Below are 22,911 nucleotides of genomic sequence, written 5' to 3' on the forward strand. Positions count from 1 at the left end.
TTCTCCTCCTTCTGGAAAGTCATGATTCCACTTTTAGCATACAAAGACGTCGTTCCCATGTTTTTATTTCTCTTTACTGGTTTTTCTTTAAAAGTGTAGGAATGCTCAAAAAGAAAAACAACAAAACAAAACAAACATCAGTATTAAAACAAATTATTTCTCACTTGTGAGGTTTAAACCTAATTTTTAGTAACATTCAAAATTATTTAGCATACACTGATGTCTTACAGGAATTCAATTTCTTTTATGGTTTTACTTAACGTGTCCCAAACTTCATGCACATATCTCTACCATTTCATCAATTTGGTCTGGTGGTTTGAGTTTTTGGGGTGTGGTAGAGTCTGATCACGCTGAGGATTTCTCCTATTTGTTGTCTCCTCGCTCCTCCACCCCTCTTGTCGCCCCGTGCAGCATTCTTTGAAGGGCAGTTTCTTGCCCAATGACCCGTATTGCCACAAATCCAGCAGCCATTTAAATGGCGTGGATTTTGTAGGGTGTTATTTTGGGGTTGTCGCCTATGGTGACCTCCTCTGCCTCTGCTTCTTCCGCTGTCTTTCGTCTGGCTGTTACAAAAGGCAGAGGTATTTAAACCTCCAAATTCATCCAGGTGAAAAACATCTGATCCTTTCACAGCCTTCCTGACCTCTTCTAAGGTCCAGGGTCTAAAAACATATAAGTTTTGTGTCCCTTCCTCTAGTGAGGAGTACAGTAGTGCTGCTGGGACTGCAGACGGAGCTGCTGCAGCGGCAGGGGGAGGGGTGACTGCAGGGGGAGGGGTGACTGCAGGAGCTTGTTCTCCCCGCACCGCTACACCTCTCCGTGTGCTTGGAATGACTTTATTTTCTTCCGTCTCTACAATTAAGTTTTTAGATTCGTTTAACCATAATTTAGCACACCTCAACTCTTCCTCCTTTTTTTGCCTTTTTTCTTCCTCTTTTTCCCATTACACTGTTCTCCAAAGTTTTCATTACAATTTGCCATTGATCAAATTTTAATTCCCCATCTATTCCATATTTCTTTTTCCACTTTGACATGTGTACAGTGCTGCCAGGAAATCTGGACAGCATGTACTTTTGATCCCCGTTGGGGCCCTCAACGAGTGAGGATTTACAAGACTTCGGTGTGGTTCTTCAGAGAAGACAATAAGTTATACTTTCAGAGAACTCAGCACCAGCCACATCTCGCCCGTCGCACAAGACCAAAGCCACACTGCAATGACAAAACAGCAAATTCAAACTTCCTATCCGGTGAGGACTTGCCCTTATGGGGTCTCCTCGAACAGAGTTTTAGCAGAGCGACATCTAACAAGGATTCTCAGACCTCAGAGTTTTAGCAGAGCGACATCTTACAAGGGAACGCAAACCTCTAAAAAAGCCATTTTAAAATTCACCTACGTTTCTGCAGTTTTCGGGTTGTCCAGTTGGATCTTGTCACTCCGCCATTGGCAGACAAAGTCAGACCTATGTCGCTGGCCCAGCGAAGAATTTACTTCCTGGGTCTTTCTTTCCAGGTCCAAATGACTCTGGCCATGCATGGATTCAGCGCGTCTTCCTCTGCCTGACAGCGGTCGGTATCAGAGATCCCGGGTTTCGGCACCAAATAATGATGGGTATTTTTCTTTTGAACCTTCATTAAAAGAACCACAGACAACGTATATGAATTTTATGACCAAGTTTTTGCAAGAGAAGACTCAGCAAACTGCTCCTCCAAGCAGTTCACTGAGCGTCTGAAGACCTTTGGTTATAGCTTGTCTTTTATCAAGCAGAAACAGGAAGGATAGGTAAGAGACACTTTATTACTGCACACAGGCAGTTTCTAAAACAGGGAGTATTCTGGTTAATAAGAAGGCACCTGTGGAAACGTAATTTAAGGTCTGGGAAACACACAGTTAACTGTTTCACATGAAGACACAGGCAGATGGGGCCTCCAGGTCAGTTTATACACACAGAATGAAGAGAACACTTTAAACTGAACATTAGACTGAATATGAACTAAAGTAATAACAAAATGATAATACCAAAAAATCTCTAACAGTGGGGGGTTTCCTGTTGGTCAGAGGCCCTTGGAATTGTCCTAACTTTCCCCCCTATACAGCGTCCCTAATAAGAACCATCACAAGCTGGCCTGGTGATGCCTCTCTGCAGCTGCAGAATTGTTCTGAAAGAACAAACTGGGACATTTTTTAACAGACAGACCTGGAATTATTAACTGACAGTGTTATTTAAACATCAAGACCTGCACTGGCAATGTTACAGTGAAAAAACGCATCCGGTTCTTCCCAAACACAAAGGCATGGATGACCAGAGAAGTTCAGTGGCTGCTTAAAGAAAGGAACACTGCTTTCAAGTTTGGGGACAAGGACTTCTACAGCTTGGCACGGAGCAACTGGAGAGGGATCAAGAAAGCTAAAATGGACTACAAATAGAGCATTGAAGAGAGTAGGGACAACAACAACAGCAGGCAGGTTTGAATGGAAATCCAGCACATGAACTACAGAACCAACCATGGAGCAGGTGACATCACACTAGGAGAGAAGTTGAGCCACTTGTTTTGAGTCAGAGCCTCTAATGGCAACTGTCCCGAATGAAGCAGTGCAACTAAGCACCTCTATCCTCAATGTGGAGAAATATGAAGTGAGATGCTCGCTACACTCTGTCAGCCCCACAAAGGCAGCGGGACCTGATGGTGTTCCTGGATGTGTGCTGAGGGACTGTGCAGAGCAGTTGGCTGGGATCTTCACAAAAAATCCTTTATCAGTCCCTGTCTCAAGCCAGAATCCCATCCTACCTGAAATCCTCCATCTTTGTTCTCATTCCTAAAAAAAAAAATTACCCATCACCTGCTTGAACGACTACCAACCAGTGGCTCTGACCCTATTGGTGATGAAATGAATTGAAAGGCTGGTTCAGAGTCATATTCGTTCATTCATTTCTTGCACCTTCGACACACACCAGTTTGCTTACAGAGCTAACTGAAGATGCTGTTGCCACTGTCCTGTCCCACTGAGATAGCTACGGACGCGTCCTCTTCATCGATTTCAGCTCGGCATTTAACAAGGACACACTATTCCTGCCTCCCCTCTCTCCCCCAAGACTCTCCTCCCCCACTTTCCCTCTTTTTCTCTCCCCTCTTAACCCCTCACCAAATCTTTATCTTTACCCTAACCTCACCCTTCATCTTACCTAAACTTAACTCTTTCCTCCCCCCTTCTCTCTACCTCCTCACCCGTCTTACCCACTCTCCCCCTAACCCCTCACCAAATCTTTATCCTTACCCTAACCTCACCCTTTTTCTCTCTAAACCTAACGTTCCCTCCTCCCTCCTCACCCCTCTCCACTACCCCTCTCACTCCATCCCGACCATCACTCCACATTCTCTGTTTTCTCCCCTTCTTTTTTCTTTCACTTCCCATTTCCTCCTCCTTTGGATTATGAACACCAACTTAACAATTCACTACAAGCTTCATCTGAGCCCAGCTCAGATGAAGCAACTGCACCCACTGGAATATGCCACCCATATTCTACGCAGCCCACACAGCACAAACAAACCAAAAGGTGACGCCCTGGAGCACACCGCAAGCACCATACACCAACCATAAAAGATAGTCCCTGTTGCCCAAGGTGGTTCTTGATCTCGAGTGAGAGTGCATACCCTTTGAGGTACCTGAAGGGGCTGAGAACCATTCGTGGGGAGCCCGCAGCCTCAAAGAGTAAATCACTAACTTAATACTTAGTATATGTAAAGTGTACTTTCACAAATTTAAGTAAGTTCAGCTGGAGAAGATCTCCACAGGTCCCGCTGTCTCACGAAAGCCAAGAACATTTTAAAAGACTCCTCACACCCCAGTCACAATTTGTTCCAACTGCTGCCATTTGGCTGCAGATCTGTATCTGCAGCCAAATGGCAGCAGTTAAAGTAAGAACAAACAAACAAAAAATCCTCTTCTTGGATCGAGATGCGATCAAAGAAACAAGAAAAATAAGAAAATAATTAGGTCATATCTTGAGAGGACGAGTATATTCTCCTCAGTGCCGAGACAAGATGAGTCCTAACCCTATGCCCTTTAGTACTATTTATCACCCATTTTCATTATAATCCATGTAACTTTATTGCATGGTTTCTATAATGACTAAAGATTATTATTATTATTACATGCGTCATCCCTCATTTTCTAAATAGCTACTGTTTCTGTGTGGGTTATGGCTGTCAAAAAAAGGGATAAAATATAAAACTGCGGGTGAAATTACTGCCTCTGGCATGTGAGAACAAGAGTGGGGTCTGTTTGTGGAACCAGCTAATTGAGCTTTAAGGAGTAAGACTAGACATAGATTGGAACTTTGACAGAGTATGTTTTAGCTCGTCTTCCAGATGGAAGGATATTAACAAAAGAGCAGTCTCTTTCCTTAATTAAGGTAATGGAGTGGAAAGAAGCTGGTGACTAAAGCAGATGGGCAGAGGCATGTAAAGGCCTTTGGGGGGTTCAGGGAATCAACAGGGGAGGGAGAGTAAGGTGAGGACGTCAGCTTTCGAATGGCAAAAGAAGGGAAGATAAAAAGCCCTCGTTTGCTCTGTCAGATTCATTGGCAGAGAGCTCATGTCTGAGGAACACACAAGGAAATGCATTGTGGTTCATTTTAGAAAATTCTACAGTGAAGAAAGTAACTGAACATCTGAGAGGGAAATAGAAGACTTTTGTTCATTAGATAAAAATAACTTTCCCTTTTGTTTCATTGTGTTGTTAGTTTTAATCCCAAGGAGAAGCTGCCAGTTACAGATGATATGACGCTTAGGAGGATAAAGCTGCATTGGTGAGTAAATGCTAATCAAGACTATTCTGCACCAGAATTACCTTTAGAAATAATCACTGTCTCAGCAAAACCTGAACAGAACCTTACACATGAGGTCCTGCTTCAAGTTTCACCCTCTACATGCTCACACTGAACCATAAGTTGTCAATGCAAAGCACCTCAGTATTTATTAAAATGAACCAGATGATCAATGTTCATGAGTAATACAGGAAAAGACAGAAAAAGCACTATTTTATAGTGTTTGAAAGGCAGGAGACAGCAGCGGGAGACAGATCCCTAACCCTTTTGAATGAGGTGAAACTGTCGTGGATGTTGCAATGAATATTCCTTGTTTATAACATCTTGTCAGTTTGCTTTCATATATAGGATCCATATTTTTGGTTAGGTCATTTCAATTCTGGAATGGTTAAATATTTTAGACACTTTTAGATAACAGTTGTCTAAAAGTTTGTTGTTTAAAGCAGAGGTTCCCAAACTGTGGGGCACGCCCCCTGGGGGCAGAGGGGGGGGGGGGTGTAGAAGCTGTATGGATGGAAAAAAAGACATGCCTCTGTTGGCAAGAACTGTTCATGCTCGTACCATCATGACATAAATGTAGCGCAGTTCTTCTCCCTGGTTTTGGATGAGTCAACAGACGTAAGTCATTTGTCACAGTTCAGTGTGATTGCAAATATTCTGCTGGTGACACTGCGTGACGAAAGTCTTGCTGTTCTGCCAGTAAAAGGGTCCACAAGAAGTGAAGATTAATTCAAGTCTTTAATTGAGTATGCTCATGAAAAAAATCTACCTATGGATAAATTTCTCTCAGTGTGTACTGATGGTGCTCCGTGTATGGTGGGGAAAAACTAAGGATTTGTGGTGCTTTTCCATGAACATGTAAATAGACCCATCCTAAGTTTCCATTGCATTCTACACCAGTTTGTGGAGGAGGCACTTTGTGCTCAGATGTGTGACGGGCACCTTGGCAAAGTGATGTCACTGGTCATTCGTGTGATTAACTTTATTGTTGCTTGAGCCTTAAATGATAGCCAGTTTAAAACCCTGCTGGATGAAGTTGGAAATAACTACCACAGTCTGCTTTTGAACAGCAATGTGCGTTGGTTGTCAAGAGGGAAGGTGCTCAGCTGTTTTGTGGCTTGCCTGAACGAAATCCGGACTTTCCATGAAATAAAAGGCATTGAGCATCTAATTATATTTCAACTGGTATTTCATCAATACCCAAAAAACGTCATTTATTTATAAGTTTGAGTGCATTATGGAATTCTTCTAAAGTAAATCAAATATTTTTATCTCTTCTGGAAGTAAAGTTGAAATATTAAGATTTTTTTTTAATCATCCAGTTCTTCCTTGGAAAGGGGTAGGGAAAGCATTCAGATGCATATAAAAAAATCTTCTAAAATGTCAGTAAGCTCAGCAGGTGAGGTCAATATTTCTTTAATTTATCCAATGTTCTCATTATTTACTTGCCATTTAAGCATCACTGCCAAAAATCTACGTGGTTTCCACCTTCTAGTAGTATTTATGTTCCGTCACATGCGTCAGGAAATCTACTCTCCGTTTAAACTGATCCTTTAATTCACATTGTGTAAGCCTCAATTCATGTTGTTTTGAATTTCCAAAGTTTAATGCATTCTCTAGTATTTGACACTCTGATTTTAACAATTTTATTTTACAGTTACTTTTTTATAATGGGAGCTAAAACAAATGGAACCTAAATAACAGCTCAAACAAACACAGGATTAGGGAGACTTCCAACTTTAATAAAGTACTCTAACTTAGGTATTAAATGTTCAATAAATTCCTTATTATGTAATAGTTTAATGTTGAACCTCCATCTGTTAATTTTAGTATGTGCCTGAGGAAATTTGACTTTATTAATAATAGGCTTGTGGTCTGGTAGGCTCTTTGAGAATTCTAACTGAAAACACTGAACCAATTTAGACAGAAAGGACATAGTCTATTTTTGATGTCCTTTTATAGGGTGCTAAATTGAAAGTCAGTTCTTTAGCAGTCAAATGTAATACTCTCTAAACTTCTCAAATGTAAATCTTTTACAACTCACAGCTTTTGAAAACGTTCAGTGGGAATGAGTGTTGCCAATATAAAATTTTCTCTCTACAGGAAAGCTACACTCGTACTGAAGTGGATTCTCCTTTGGACCTGTCAACCACCTCTCTTCCTTCACGATGTATCAGCTGTCAATCTGCGGCAGTTCATTGGATGTGCAGTTCGGGAATTCACCTTCCTTGCCAAGAAGCCTGGTTGTGGTGGTTTGCTCATCACTACTGATGCCTGCTGGGGGCGCTGTGAGACATGGGAGGTGAGAAGGACAAAAACAAGATATCTTTCTTAGAGTGAACCCAGACAGGTAATGTGGGACTTTTTTAGGATGTTTTGAAAGCAAACTTAAGTGAGAAAGATATTCAGCCTCCTGTTTGTTTTAACTGTACAGATCTTCATTAAAATCCCATGGAATATAGTGACATTATGTTTATATTATTTCTGATACTGTCATGAACTGCAGTGTGCAGGTGGTGAGAGAGGCACCATAGACCCAGGTTGTTGAGTGAAAATGATTTTAATAAAGAATGTCCACAAAAGTTCCAAGTCCAGGCAGCACAGTTGAGCGGAAGGCTGAAGCTCGATAACTGGTAGCAACTGGTAAACAGGAAACACATGAATGCAGACGAGACGTAAATGAGACACTGAGTCGAGGATCCGACAAAGACACAGAGACACAGGTGACATTAACCCTTGTGTTGTCTTGAGGGTCAAAAGGGACCCCGTAGCATGTTTAGCTGTAGAAAAAAATACCCTAAACTATCTTTTGCTGACTTGAAATTTTATGACTTTTCCTAAATGGACCCCATCAGTTAAAAAAGTGACACTTTGTTTTAGTTTATATTTCCATGTGGGCTGTACACCACTAGGGTTCAATGTTTGTCTTATGGGTCATTTTGGACCCATGAATTATAAAACCTTTTAAACACCAGAAAAAGAGTACATCACACACATACTTTCTTAATACACACACACACCACCACATGCACACACACACACACACGCACACACACACACACACATCAAAGAAGCTGGATTGATGTATGAATTGAATTTGCATTGACCTGCACTCTCAATCTGCATCTAACCCCTCACATCACACAAGTTCCCAAAAACAACAAAAAATAATCTCAGACATAATACAATCAAATTAGGTAAAGAGGATATGAAGGTATGCTGAATCTGAGCACAACTAGTTGGTTCCTTGCTGAAGCCATGAGTAGACCTTTCACTAACGGGTGCTACATTGTATGTTTGCGCATACTGACCTATATGGGCTCTTCAGCATAAGAAGTTGAACATCTTCATCCATCACCCATCCATTTTCTTCCACTTCATCCGGGGTCGGGTCGCGGGGGCAGCAGCTTCGGAAGGGAGGCCCAGACTTCCCTCTCCCCAGCCAGTAGTTCCAGAGCTCCTCCAGAGGAATCCCAAGGCGTTCCCAGGAAAGCTGAGAGAAATAATCCCTCCAGCGTGTCCTGGGTCTTCCCCAAGGCCTCCTCCCGGTGGGATGTGCCCGGAAAACCTCACCAGGGAGGCGTCCAGGAGGCATCCTGACCAGATGCCCAAGCCTCAACTGGCTCCTCTTGACGTGAAGGAGCAGCGGCTCTACTCTGAGTCCCTCCCGGATGACAGTTTCTCACCTTATGTCCAGGGGTGAAAGTAGTTTTAAATTCTAGGGGGTACTATGAGGAAAAAAAATTAAATAAATAAAAAAAATATATATATATAAATTCTGAGCATCATGGCATGGAGTGCGTCCCAGTTTTCCATGTCTGGAATATAACATATAATATTTGCTTTTAAACTGGTTCTATTGATCCTGTATCCAGACAGAGGGATAATCAGTAGCCCAGCATCATGACCTGTTTGTTTGGAAGAACGAGATCCTGCAGTTTCCACTTCTCTTCCTAACATGGCGCCTCCTCACCCTGAGGAACCACAGAGCTCTGTTAAAAGCACATCTTGTGAAGTTGGGATATTTTTCCTCCAACAGGTTCCAGAGGAATCAAACCAGATGTTGGACTGGATTTTATTTCACTGTCATTTGTGAATGTTAGAGCCTCATTTTCAACAGTGGAGCTATAAAGGTTGAAAAAGGTTATTATTTTGGAGAAAATCTCATCAACATCAATATTTCCACTAAATAAGAGGCAAAAAAAATTATTTGATAAAGGAAAAGCCTCTTAGACTCTGAGCCCGACAGCAACAAACTATTTTTTATATTAGGCAATTAAATTTCACATAATTATTGCTGTAGAAGCCATTTGTTTGTTAAATACTTAATGAAACATATTTACCGTGTTTGATGTTTGTTGTTGACTTATACTAACAAAGAACGAGATAATTAGTCCAAGTTTGTCGTTTATTGAACGTTCAGAGATTACAGAGGCTGTAAAGCGCAACAGCAAAGGTAAACAAAGGTAAAACAACCCGAACAGGTGATCAACTCTAACCCACTCGCACATTTTTATTCTCTCTCTCTCTGTCATTTAAGCACACCCGATGCCATGGGAACCGCCTGCGCTCCACAAGCCGACCAGAGATTAAAAACATAACATTCAGTCCGTTACGATATAAGGTTTGCAGGCTTGATATTTATTTTGCAATCATTAATAAGCCTCTCATGAACACAGCGGTGGTTGATTAGTTAATTAGTTAATCTTAAATTAGTTAATTTTAAACTCCTGCTCTGCTGGTTATTTTGGTAATGGAACCAAAACGCACACAATTGCGCAACACCTTGTTGAAACAATAATTACTGAGATTATTATTGTTGTTGGGTCATTAATTTGAACACGTTTTGTTAATTTTTTTGTTGTTATTTCATAAAGTTACAAACGTTTTAAGCGAGTCAGAGGAGGACGTGCTGGTCTCAGCGTCCTGGCTGCTTTCAGTTTGTCACCTGCCGAGATCGACTCAAAACCTTCCACGATCGACGTATTGCGCCCCTGCTCTAGCAAAGCACGAACAGTTCAGAAACAATATGAAATGGGAAAAAAGCGATTTATTAACTGATTAAGTCGTGTTTTAGATTGTTCTTGAAAAACTAATCAGTCGCGGCTGATTAGTGGGTGCACTCACAGCTGCACAATAAACCCATTGATTTTTTACAGAAGACGGGCGCTCCCCTCTCTTACAGGTACTGCGTACCCCCGCTAAATCTTTTAGGGGTACGCAGTACCCTGCCGTACCCCCTTACTTTCACCCCTGCTCATCTCTAACGGAAAGCCCAGCAACCCTGTTGAGGAACCCATTTCAGCCTCTTGTATCTGTGATCTTGTTCTTTCGGTCATGACCATAGATAAGGGTGGGAACGTAGATCGACCAGTAAATCGAGAGCTTTGCTTTTTGACTCATCTCTCTCTTCACCACGACGGACTGGTACAGCGCCCGTTTCCCGGGAGATGCTGCACCAATCCGCCTGTCGATCTCCCAGACAAAGCGCAGCCTGAAGATCTCTATGATGATAAATAACGCTGGATTCAGTGTTCCCTCGCCCAGACGCGGGTCACCGGGGCCCCACTCTGGAGCCAGGCCTGGAGGTGGGGTACGATGGCGAGCGCCTGGTGGCCTTTTTACAAAGGGAGCCCGGCTGGGCTCAGCCCGAAGAGGAGATGTGGGTCCCCCTTCCCATGGGCTCACCACCTGTGGGAGGGGCCAAAGGGGTCTGGTGCAATGTGTGATGGGTGGCAGCCGAGGGAGGGGACCCTGGCGGTCTGATCCTCGGCTGCAGAAGCTGGCTCTTGGGACGTGGAAGTTGAACATCTTATGTTGAACAAATTCTTTGGCTGAAAATGTTCAACGTAGGAGCGTCTTCACATGGTTAAGAACATCTTCAAGTTATAAAATTTTCTTGAACATCTTGTGTTGAACATTTTGTGATCAATGTGGGATGTTCATCTTATGTTCAACGTGGGGTAGGAAGGATATGATGATCTTCAACTTATGTTGAAGATGTTCAACATAAAAACATCTTATAAGTTCAACACCTTATGTTGAACAGAAGACGTTCATCTTGTGTTGAGGATGTTCAGCATAAGAACATCATCATGAGATGAACATCATCTCGTGAAAATTTTCTTCATCTTATGTTCAACACTTTATGTTGAGCAGAAGATGTTCTTCATCTTGTGTTGAACATTTCATATAATTATGAGACACAACATAAGGGCTGATGTTAAATTGTTCACAAAATCAAGCTAAATTTTTTTTGTTGTGTTATGAGGTATTTTTTTTATAATTCACTTCCTAAAAAATATAAAGGAGTGAACCGTTGACACAAAATTTTCACATTGTTGACTTTTTTCCCCATTCTGTATAATTCATTCAGAAGTAATAACTTTGCATTTATATGTGAATTGCAATCATCATTCAGATGATTGCAATTCGGCAAAACCCTGTTAATCAGCCATCAATTGAAATCATGTGTGTTGAAGCAGGGGAACATCTAAAACATGCAGGTCAGTGTTCCTTGAGGACCAGGGTTGGGAAACACTGGTTTAGACAACACGGGGGTTAAATACACAGAGGGTAATCAGGGAACAAGACATACTTGGGAACAATCAAGGGGAGGACAGGACAACACAGAGACTCACCAGACACAGAAACCTAAAATAAACACACAGAAAAACTCAAATCCTCACAGATACAATCACCCAGGAATAATTTGAGATTGTTTTGGTCAATTATGCAATGTACGCTAGGGGTTGAACGACTTCATATTTTATAAGGTCAACTACAACATGATAAATGTCGAGTTGAAGTCTCGGTGATGTCATAGTATGCGCAAAATGCTTCACAGCAACTTAAGAGGCTTTTTCAGTTATATTCACAGCAAATATTGATTAAAAAACCCACTTTTACTAAGCGTATCATGCAGGATTAAAAGAAAAGAAATGGAACATTATCACAGACTTCTTTTTGAGTAGGAGAAAAGTTTGAAAAGTTGCAGTCACGTTCAACTTTCTTTTTCAAACACCAGCTGATACTAATAATTGTTGGACAGCTGCACATATAGGAGTCAAATTATTACACTGACCACCAGGGCCGGCCAAGCCTCCATGGGGCCACAAGCAAAATTTGGTTTTGGGGCCCTCTATTTCTGCTAACAATGTGGACTGGCTGCAATCAGCAGTCCGATCATTAGATCATTCACACACCTGCTATAAACATATTGCATCTCTGGCAGTGCTGTTTACATTATAATAGGATAATAGGATACATTTACTGGCCAACTGATTTATTAACCAGTTGATTTCTGGGCGCCAATTTCCTTAATTTTGGGGGATTGTGGTCAGCTGATGCTTAGATGTGAAGTCCATTCCCTAATCTTATTTTTATCAGCAAAGGTTTAAATGTCAACCTTGTTTTTTTCTGCTCTGCAGTGAGAGGTTTGACTGACAGACCAGCCCACCAGGTCAGGTCTGAACATTTACAGTTAATAATATTCACCCCTCTCTTGCTAACTCAGTGACTTTCTTGCTATATTTAGCAACATTTCAGACATCAGTCAAAATCAAAATCGGCAGGTCAGGCTTTTTAAAGATTGGTAACTAGGGATCAGCCAGAAAACTGCAATTGGTGCAGCACATATGCACATATTTATGGCATTCTATGATTAAATAAATTTCTCTTAAGCGTTACTTCACTAGCCAATTCAGGCTCCGGACTCCCCGGTCTACAGTCTCTATATGCGGGGTGCCGGGCTAACCACTGCGACACACAACACAGCAGCAACCTTTGCTGAAATGTTCAGCTTCTCTTTCGTAAATTATTTACATTTTTATATAACTTGGACTATCTGACGAACTCACCTAGTTCACTTTTTTATTTTCTTGGAAAAAATCTGTTTTGTCACATGATTACAACTTCTCCACTGGCCCAGTATAAAAAGTCAGTGCAGCGTAAAGAATCGACTTGTTGACTAGTTGGGGCAATCACTACACAGATTTTTAATTGTATAAAATTCTAACTGCTTGCAGTTTTAGTTATTTTTAATGAGCTCTACTGCTCCTGCTGATATGATTATTAATAATGATAATAATAATAATATTCTACATCCCCAGAACCAAACGAGAAGCAGCATTTAGCTTCAATGCGCCAAGAATCTGTAACAAACTTCCAGAATATTGCACAACAGCTGAAACACTGAGTGACTTTAAATCTAGACTAAAAATCCATATCATGGAAAATTTAATGATGGCAATTGAGTAAATGTAATGTTTCTATTGTTCATTGTGTGTTGCATGATTGTGTTTTTTTTTTTGTTTTTATGATGTAAATCACTTTGAAATGCCTTGTTGCTGAAATGTGCTATACAAATAAAATTTGGCTGATTGACTGATTGATATTCATCAACATTATTTTATGTCTTCTACTTCCAGAAGCCAGTGCTGGAGTCCCCTTTCATAGAGTCTTACCAGCGAGTTTGTACCTACAACATGACACGCATGGTCAGCGTGAAACTACCCAACTGCAAGCCCAACATTGACCCAATATACACCTATGCTGTGGCCCTACGATGTGCCTGTGGGTTCTGCCTGACAAGCACCACTGAATGTATAACATCTGTCTGAAAATGTGGTGCAATTCAGATCAGTTCTTATATCAAATTTAATTTCAGTTCAGTTGTTTTTTTCAAATGACCTGAATTAAACATATAATAGTTCAGACTATTAAAATAAGGAAGTAATCTGACCTTTTGAGAGGTTTTAAAGGTGGTAGGGTGATGGAGCTTTTCAAAAAAGTTAATGATGACAGAATAATTGACACTGGAAATTCAATAGTTCACTGTTCTACTAACAAGGAACCAAACAGACATGGGCATACAGATTCACTATTTGGGCCATTATAGACTAGACAACATCATTACTTCATATTAGAAACCACCACTATATGCTGGTGGGCCAGCCAAGAAGATTTTAACTAAAGTGAGTAAAGAGATGGCGTAAGAACAATTAATCACAAAGTGTACTGCATTTTCCACTTTCAGTTTAGCAGAATGAGGAGTTTTGTTGTGTAAGTGTAAAGAGTGCAAAGGTTAGCTGCTGAAGCGTCTCGTCATTTGAGCAGGTGACATTAGGAGGTAGTGTGCAAACTTCCCCTTTACTTCGCTGGTGAAGAGACAACTGCATCTTACCAGAAGCCCTGGATCCAAAATATATGTACAGTCAACTGTCCTGATATCCAGTGTCTATATTCTAACCAAATAGAAAGGCCTTGACCCTGACTTATTCATAATTGTTTGGAAGGAATTTTTTAAATTTAAATTCCCCTAAAGACCTATTGTCTCTGATACTGACAAAGCCTGCTTGTTGACACAGTCCCAAGCTTGCTCCAGCCTAGAGCAGAGAAGTGAAGTGCCGCTTCACCTAAACTTAGCCAACATCTACCCTAGAACAGAAATGAATCTGGAGCTGAGAATTGCCACACGTTATGAGGTAATGTGTGGCAGCTGCACACACACATGCTGCCTGCTTATCAGATGGTCCCCCAGACAAAGAGCAGACACAAAGCTAAGAGAAAAGGCCAACCATGCAAACACCTTCCCACTAGTGATGGGTAAATGAGGCGTCATGAGGCATTTCGACTCATAGCAACTGTTGAGGAAAAATGACTATTTTTAGTGTTTAACACAGTTTAAAACTTTTAGAACGAATTTCTTAATCTTGAACAGGTTTGTGTTAGTGATTTAAAACCCGAAGAACTATTGCTGGGTTAAGTATTTAAAGTACAAAGGAGAATAGAGGATCTGCAAGAGAATTTCGGCTCAGACCCCTGGAGTCTTATCATTAAAGACAGGAGGTCATAAATTAACATATGCAGGAAGGTGGAGGACAGCATCACTTGAATTACTCTGAGAAAGGGAACTTTGGTCGGTTCACGTAACCAGGATGAGAAGTCTTCCAAACTAACATCTGACATGATGAACAAAACTGAATATAACATAAAATGTTTTAAATCACTAACATTTAATTTGTAAGACATTTTTTTAAGTTATTAATAACATGTTTTGACTGAAAATTCTATTATCCTGTTTTAGAATTAATTTAGTTAATGATGAATATATTTGAAATTGTATTATTTCTGACTATATTAGAATCAATTGAAAATGTTTTGGTTAGTATTAGAAAATACTTAGGTTTATGGTGAATGAATGTCTTAATTCTTATTTGTTTCTAATTCCTAATTAGAAACAGGAATTGTACTTCATTATTTTCTGTTAATATTATTTATTGCTTTTGGTTTGATATTAGGACTAAACTTTGGAGATGCTGAGTGCAGAAGAACAAATTGGGTTTTTGGAGATAACTTTACATTGAATTAAAATACAGTATTAAAGGTTTGTTCCTGGCAGAGCAGAAGAGAAACCAGAATTTCACAGCTACCTGTGAGGTTCCTGCATCTGTTTCTCTTTGCCCAGATGGCTGTAGAGCCGGATAGTGTTAAGAAAATACATTTAAAATAAGTTAGTTTTAGAATTTATCATGACTTGATTGAAATACCATAATTATAGTTTTAAAATTTATAACATATTCTGACCTATTGATCTATATTTTACTGTAGTTAAAGCAGATTGTTTGCTATTATCTCTGATCTGCTCTTTCTCTGTCTGGAAACAATCAGTAGGAAGTTCTAGCTTTTCACACTGATCTGTGAAAGACATAAACCACCATGAATTCAGAGAGTCTGCTTCTACCTTATTTAACAAAAGGTGTTTGCTCTTGTGAACAAATTGCGGGACTTTTTCTAAATTTAAAAGGGCCAGAGATGCCTTCCAATTGGTCAAGCAGAGATACGCCTTATTTGAATACATTAAAGAGGAAAACACACCTACAGGTATAAAAGTTTGTGCACAAGGGAAACAATTCAGAAAAAGCTGATTTATTTTACTTCTGCACCAGCTCTTTCTCCAAGGACGTCCTTGATATTTCTCTGTCTTCTTGTCTCAGGTAACAATGTTTGTATCTGTGTTTCTTCAGTTTCCTGTACTATCTTATACTTTATTCTGATTGGATTAAATTCTGTAATTCTGTGACGTCAACACGCATTGTTGTGTTTGTGTCCCCACACGTGGCCACGCGAGAGAACCCGGGATCAAAAGAAGAATCAGAGCCAGAGTTTTGCTAAATTTAATTGTAATATAAAAATTCTTCCTTAACAAAGGCCAGGGGATGATCTTAGCTGGATGGGTGAGGTTGGCTCACCTCCCCCCAAGAGAAATAGTTTAGTCTTATGTTGACAATGTTCTATTCAATAATTTATCAGTTTAAATTATTTTAATTTGACTGTGGTGTTGTAGTAAAAAGTTTAGTTTTTGAAGTTTCAGTGTTGTAATTGCTCTTTATTTCTGTACTCCAAAGTTCAGTATGACTTTAAATTGTGTTGTTGCAATTAAAGTTTTTGTTTTGTTTTGTGCTGTTGATAATTTTTTCCCCCATTTTTTCCTTCTGGTCCTGGATACAAGATGGTTGACCAACCATGGTACAGAATGTTTTCCTTTTGCATTTGTTTTAAACTTTGGTTTTGAGTGTGTGTAAAATGTTTGGTCAAAAGGCCAAGGCAGCTGACCTTCTTTGCTGTGTAGAAGAATATAATTATGTTAATAGTTAAGTTATGTTGATTCACATTAAGATATGTTTTTACTGAAAAGGAATGTACTGTGTCAAATGTACTGGGTCAATCTGTTGTTTTAAGTTGTTGTGCAAGAAACTTCTGGCAAATGACCTTCCTGCTTGCGTGCGAAGAAGTCGGGCTGAACTGGAAAATAATCTTTATTTAGACTAACAATTTGACTAATGGTCCTCTGAGGGAGCAGATTTAACTTCCACGAGGTCGGCCTCTGAATTCTCAGAACTTCCAACACACACCCAGTGTAAAACGGAGCCAGAAGCAAGATTCAGAACGCCATTGGTCAGAAGTTTCCAATACACACACATTAGGACTGAAACGATATAAATACTCAAAGTCAGAACCAAGAGACAAGACATTTTGGATTCTGAGACGATGAAAATGAGATTATGAAGTACTGGGGATGAATATTCCACTTACATTTGAGGATCTGTACATGGAAAGAGGGATGGAAAGGCTGACAAGAGCAGGTGATGGTTATATGTATAGGATTATGTTGATAGCAAGCAAAAAAGCCATTACTAGGAAATGGTGGAAGTCAGAAGCTCCTAAAAGGGAAGACTGGGTTGACGTAATGCATAATATTTATATTATGGAAAGGCTGACGTTTTCCATCAGATTAGAATCTGGAAAATGTAAGAATTATTGGAAGAATTGGCAGGGTTTTATTTCACCATGGAGGTCAGACTTTATTGATTAATAGTGTGGTTACAGAAGCCCTTATAGAGCTACAGACTGTAAATAGTTTGCTTACAGTTCATTTAGAGAAGAGAGTTAAAATTGTGATGACTTGGAAGAGAGGAGCGAGGAGAAAGAGGGAAAAGACAAACAAATATTGGATGTTCTCTTTGTTTGCTCTGTTTTGTCTTTTGTTTTTTTTCTTTTCTTTTTTGTAAATCAACAAGTGAATGGATAAACTGGATATTATCTAGAATGGCAAAGTTATGACTAAGGCAGGAATAGACTGTATATGCATCTTCTCTTGAATAATATGTATGGAACACTTGAAAAAGAAAAGTGTAAAGTCTGTATGTACACTTGTATGGAAAAATTGACAAAGAAAATGAAAAAAAGAAAAGAAAATTAGATGATGAAAATGTAATGTGTTAATCCGCAGATGTGCATTAAATGTCTTCCTGGTTGTCTGTGAGCCAGAGAGAATTGAATTTTGTGCATTGTCTCTTAATTCAAGAGTTTAGCACCTTTGAATTCCTCCATGGCAGTGGAGGACATTTTGTGTGAGTTCAACCCAAAAATGTTCTTCTTTGGGCAGCTTGCTGTTCCTTTCATTGTCCACTAGATTCAGGCATTGCCATGTCAGGTGAAATCTGTATCGCTGTGACAGCTATTTTCAACTTTAGCATTGCTTCCTGTTGCATAAAGATGGACAAAATGAAACACACTGAGGTTTGTGGATTAGAGCTAAGAAAATGGAACATATTAAGAGGTCAGATTCCTTTTGCAAGATATTGTAAATGTCATGCTGGGTTCCAGTTTCTTTACCCACATACAGAACACCACCAGGAGAACAGATAATCAGATAAAGTTTATTTCAAAAATGATGAGAATGTCAGAATCTGAGTCTGGTCCTTGGGAGGGGCTACAGGGGTCGTCTGTTTTCTGAAGAGTAGTGAGAGGAAAATGGTGAGTTTGAGGTCATCAGAAAGATGGAATCTTTGAAACAATCAGAAAGATCTTACTTGTTTTAGAAGGAGACTTTAACCTAAGAGGAGATACTCTGGGCTCCAGGGTTTGGTCTCTTTGTGGGCGTTCTTGAAGTGATTCAGGTTCCAGTGAGTTCTTGATAGAACAAGTTCTTTGTTGGAGCTGAGGAGGCCGCATGCAGTGGAGGGCGGACAGGTAAGATCAGGTAAGGAGGAGCGAGTCGACTGGCGTCAAGGTGTTGGCAGTCAGCTCCTCATATACTCCAGGATCATTACCTGATAGATCACAGGTGCTCTGGCTGAGTCAGCAGGCATGCTCTCCACAGGTGCGGCCACCAGTCGCCCTCTAGTGGCTGAAAAGGGGAAGCAGCAGGCAGACAGAAACTCCTTCCCCCACAAAGAAACAAAAACCCTGGTTCCCAACATGCTGGAGTAATTATTTTATTCAAAAGTTTAATAGGACAGAATCCAAGACTTTAATTTTTCTACAACCAAACTTGAAAATTTTCCAAATCAGTTTCTGCTCAACCTGTAAAAGTAACAAACATATAAAAAATTAATTGTCATTGTTTCAGAGAAACATTTTAACTCCATATGTGATATTTTATTGGAACATCTTTATTCATAACTAACTGGAAAAAGATTTGGACTTTACCAAATATATGATAATTAATAAAGTAAATGAATTGTATTTTAAAATTATTCACAGAATTTACCCATCCAAAGTTTTTCTACAATGTTTTAACAATAACATGGATATTATTTTATCTTTTGTGAAGGAATCACAGAAGATGTTTGATTTATTTTGGCCTTTTCTCTGTTCCATTTTGGAAAAGTATTTTCATTGTAATTTCTGATTCTATTGAACCGTATGTCTCCATTTGGTTTGAACATGTATGGTTTTGCTTCATTAACTATCCAACAGAGCTGGAGATCGGCACCAGGACCTCCTGATCCCACTAAGAGATGGATGGACTTTCCAACAAGTAAAAAAATATGTTTATATTAATCTTATATACTTAGCCAAATGGCACATGCATAAATGCCGTTACACTAATAAAAAACACTTCTTTCCATTTTCACCCTAACCCAATGAGGTCAAACATTATATCAAAACTATTGGACATTCCACCAATACTAAAGCTATTAAAATTTGCACTTTATTTTCTCTTTAATATATTTATGTAATACTAGGCTGATGTACTGCCTCAATGTTTGTTGCCCCCTGGCGGTCATTATCTCACACTCTGTGCTGTTTTTATAATATTATGTATTTTGTATCTCAATCAAGATTATAAACAAACAGAAAAAGACATGCATCCTGGAAGGCTTGCCATGTTCATGCTGGAGGAGAGAGAGAGTGGAGGGGTGAGTGAAAGGGTTTTAAGGCACTCCCCCTGCTGGCAGCCCCATGCATAGCATCATAAAACAACATGGAACTGTAATATACAAATACATGGAAACAGAAATGAAAAATACTTGTACAAATAGATGTGCTGTGATTGGTCTTACAGTGTATTACAATAACATGATTGTGTGTGTGTATATATATATATATATATATATATATATATATATATATATATATATATATATATATATATATATATATAGTTTACTTATCATGCACAGTGTTGTAATATAATAAAATTTGTAATTTGTTATAAAATAAATGTCTTTTTAATCATTAATATTTGTCGGTCTGTTTAATTTGATTAGGTTTTGATCTGGATTGTTTGGAGAGCTCCATTTTCAATGACAGTCCTATGCTGCCATCTAGTGGAGGGTTAGGCATATAGGATGAAACCCACTTGCACATTTCAGCAAACAAAATAAACTAAAAGTGGTGGGGGGACAATCTTGGCACAGAGAATATGTGGAAGTGGCCTCACATACCCTCCAGGTTTGGTTGGTGTGGCTCCTTCCCTTTACACAACTGCCATTGACCTCCATTCATTTGAAGAATTGCTCACTCAAAACAACTCCAAAATTATAAATGCTCTTTTCACCAAACTTGGTTTTCTATGCTCCCTCCACCCCTCTGCATCTGCCCACCACATCTGGTGGTCCGAGCTAAAGACTCCCATTCATTTTTCTCTCTAGTCAGTCTGGCTAGGAATATAGAATTGGGTTTTAACCCTAACTTCAGTGGACTCTTACCTCAACTTTACCAGATCTAATTCCATTTTTATTTGTTTTTGAACTCTGTTTTGGAAATAAATCACACCTTGCTTTTAAAATATCATCTCTGAGCCTCTGTTGGATGAAGAATTTGCTGCTCTGAAGACTGGACTTTAGTTTTAAGCATCTACTCTTTTAACCATGTTTTATTTGATTTGATTTTTATTCAAACTCAATTTTTAAGACAGAAATCACAGCACAGATTCAAATCTCATCTCTGTGCTTCTGCTATTTGACAAAAATGTGTGTAAATGCCATTCTGAACATCAGAAATGGCCTTTAAAATGTCCGTCAGCATTTCAGCATTACCCAGAATGCATTGCATAGTGGGGCTTCAGATTGTGGCTTGTATTTCAACTGTTTTTACTGCAAACCTTAACAAACCATATACTGTTGTGATCAGAGGGTTATGGTCACCGGAAATAAAACCGCGAGGGAGACCCACTTAACGTGGTCCCACAGAGCTGAAACTTCGTGCGGGTGTTCAGTCCGACCCCATGGACCGTATGCCACCGCTTGTTCAATCCAGGCACGCCCCCGTGGGGTCGATCCGGACCCCCCATTCCTAAAAACGGCAGCGGCCCTCCAGCTATTGGGCCCGCGTGCTATTGGGTTTAGTCCGAGGATGGGTGCTTAAGTGTGGGTGCACATACTCGTGTGGAGAGCCTGGTTCTATCAGGGGGGTTCCAAGACTGTCTGACCCCGGAGCCAAGTCTGGGTGTGGGCCTGGAGGTCAAGGCTATGTGGAGTTCCATGCAGCCTTGACCTCCAGCCTGGATGTCCCTGCCTGGATGTCCCTGCCTGGATGTCTCTGCCTGGATGTCCCTGCCTGGATGTCCAGGCCTGGATGTCTCTGCCTGGATGTCTGTGCCTGGTTCTGCAGGCCTGGATGTCTCTGCCTGGATGTCCCAGCCTGGATGTCCAGGCCTGGATGTCTCTGCCTGGATGTCCCAGCCTGGATGTCCAGGCCTGGATGTCCCAGCCTGGATGTCCCTGCCTGGATGTCCAGGCCTGGATGTCTCTGCCTGGATGTCTGTGCCTGGTTCTGCAGGCCTGGATGTCTCTGCCTGGATGTCCCTGCCTGGATGTCCAGGCCTGGATGTCTCTGCCTGGATGTCCCTGCCTGGATGTCCAGGCCTGGATGTCTCTGCCTGGATGTGTCAGCCTGGTTCTGCAGGCCTGGATGTCCCGGCCTGGCTGTCCCTGCCTGGATGTCCAGGCCTGGATGTCTCTGCCTGGATGTCCCAGCCTGGATGTCCAGGCCTGGATGTCTCTGTCTGGATGTCCCTGCCTGGATGTCCAGGCCTGGATGTCCCTGCCTGGATGTCTCTGCCTGGATGTCTGTGCCTGGTTCTGCAGGCCTGGATGTATCTGCCTGGATGTCTCTGCCTGGATGTCTATGCCTGGTTCTGTAGGCCTGGATGTCTCTGCCTGGATGTCTGTGCCTGGATGTCTGTGCATGGTTCTGCAGGCCTGGATGTCTGTGCATGGATGTCTGTGCCTGGATGTCTGTGCCTGGTTCTGCAGGCCTGGATGTCTGTGCCTGGATGTCTGTGCCTGGTTCTGCAGGCCTGGATGTCTGTGCCTGGATGTCTGTGCCTGGATGTCCCAGCCTGGTTCTGCAGGCCTGGATGTCTGTGCCTGGATGTCCCAGCCTGGTTCTGCAGGCCTGGATGTCTCTGCCTGGATGTCTGTGCCTGGTTCTGCAGGCCTGGATGTCTCTGCCTGGATGTCTGTGCCTGGATGTCCAGGCCTGGATGTCTGTGCCTGGTTCTGCAGGCCTGGATGTCCCAGCCTGGTTCTGCAGGCCTGGATGTCTCTGCCTGGATGTCCCAGCCTGGTTCTGCAGGCCTGGATGTCTCTGTTGCTCCAGGCCCGGATTTCAAATTCGTACGGAACCTAGGCAAACTATATACTGGAAGAACCGGGCGAGTCCCAGGAGTGCCCCGGTGGTCTCCGATTTCGCCTAGGACGTTCCCCCGATTTTTAACGAATTTTTAAGCGATTTGCGCCTAAGCGGGCCCGGGGGGGGGGCGAGTAGGCGGTCCGGAAGGCCCGGAACCCGCTCATGCCGTACACCGTTGGATCCGGGCCGCTCCGGGGATTACTAGGGTGGCCTCCGTTTCGCTCCAGGACCTTCCTGCGGTCGTCTATGGGTGTTTAACCGTCTACCGGAAGTCGGGTCAAAAGTACCCTTTCCCGCGGTCCAAACGAACCGGGACTGGCACCATCGTGCTCCTGGGATGCCCCCGGTTCGGGTGATGTCACTCCCGGAGGCCTGGACCAAAGTCCCGGTCCCCTAGGCCCGGTTCTCTGTCGAGGGTCTCAGCCCTCGCTCATCCCCCGCTCCAGGACCTTCCTACGATTTTTAACGAATTTTTAAGTGATTTTCGCCAAAGCGGTCCCATTCGGTCCCCCGAAAAAGCGGTCAAAACGGACGGGAACCCTGGCATGTCATACACCGTTGGAACCGGGCGAGTCCCAGGAGTGCGCTGGTGGTGTCCGATTTGCTCCAGGACCTTCCTACGATTTTTAACGAATTTTTAAGCGTTTCGCGGAAAAGC

The 22,911-nt window shown here is 41.5% G+C and overlaps 1 protein-coding gene across 1 annotated transcript; it reads left to right on the top strand.

Annotated features, from left to right (window-relative positions):
- The first annotated feature begins 2,060 nt into the window (after positions 1-2,060).
- LOC103458081 (glycoprotein hormone beta-5-like) lies at positions 2,061-15,915 on the top strand. The gene is made up of 3 exons (XM_008398647.3): positions 2,061-4,808; positions 6,930-7,128; positions 13,256-15,915. Exons 1-3 carry the CDS (start codon positions 4,780-4,782, stop codon positions 13,445-13,447), a joined length of 420 nt encoding a protein of 139 aa, XP_008396869.1. The 5' UTR covers positions 2,061-4,779; the 3' UTR covers positions 13,448-15,915.
- Positions 15,916-22,911: the final 6,996 nt, after the last annotated feature.

The sequence above is a fragment of the Poecilia reticulata genome, chromosome 22 (genome assembly GCF_904066995.2).
Source record: "Poecilia reticulata chromosome 22, P_reticulata-male-v2, whole genome shotgun sequence".
In the NCBI taxonomy this organism is placed as follows: Eukaryota; Metazoa; Chordata; class Actinopteri; order Cyprinodontiformes; family Poeciliidae; genus Poecilia; species Poecilia reticulata.

Excerpts from the sequence above, each read along its gene's own strand:
- LOC103458081 (XM_008398647.3), top strand. The coding sequence starts at position 4,780 with ATGACGCTTAGGAGGATAAAGCTGCATTG. Across the intron at positions 4,809-6,929 it reads AGGAGGATAAAGCTGCATTG|GAAAGCTACACTCGTACTGA; the intron begins GTGAGTAAATGC and ends TTCTCTCTACAG. Across the intron at positions 7,129-13,255 it reads GGCGCTGTGAGACATGGGAG|AAGCCAGTGCTGGAGTCCCC; the intron begins GTGAGAAGGACA and ends TTCTACTTCCAG.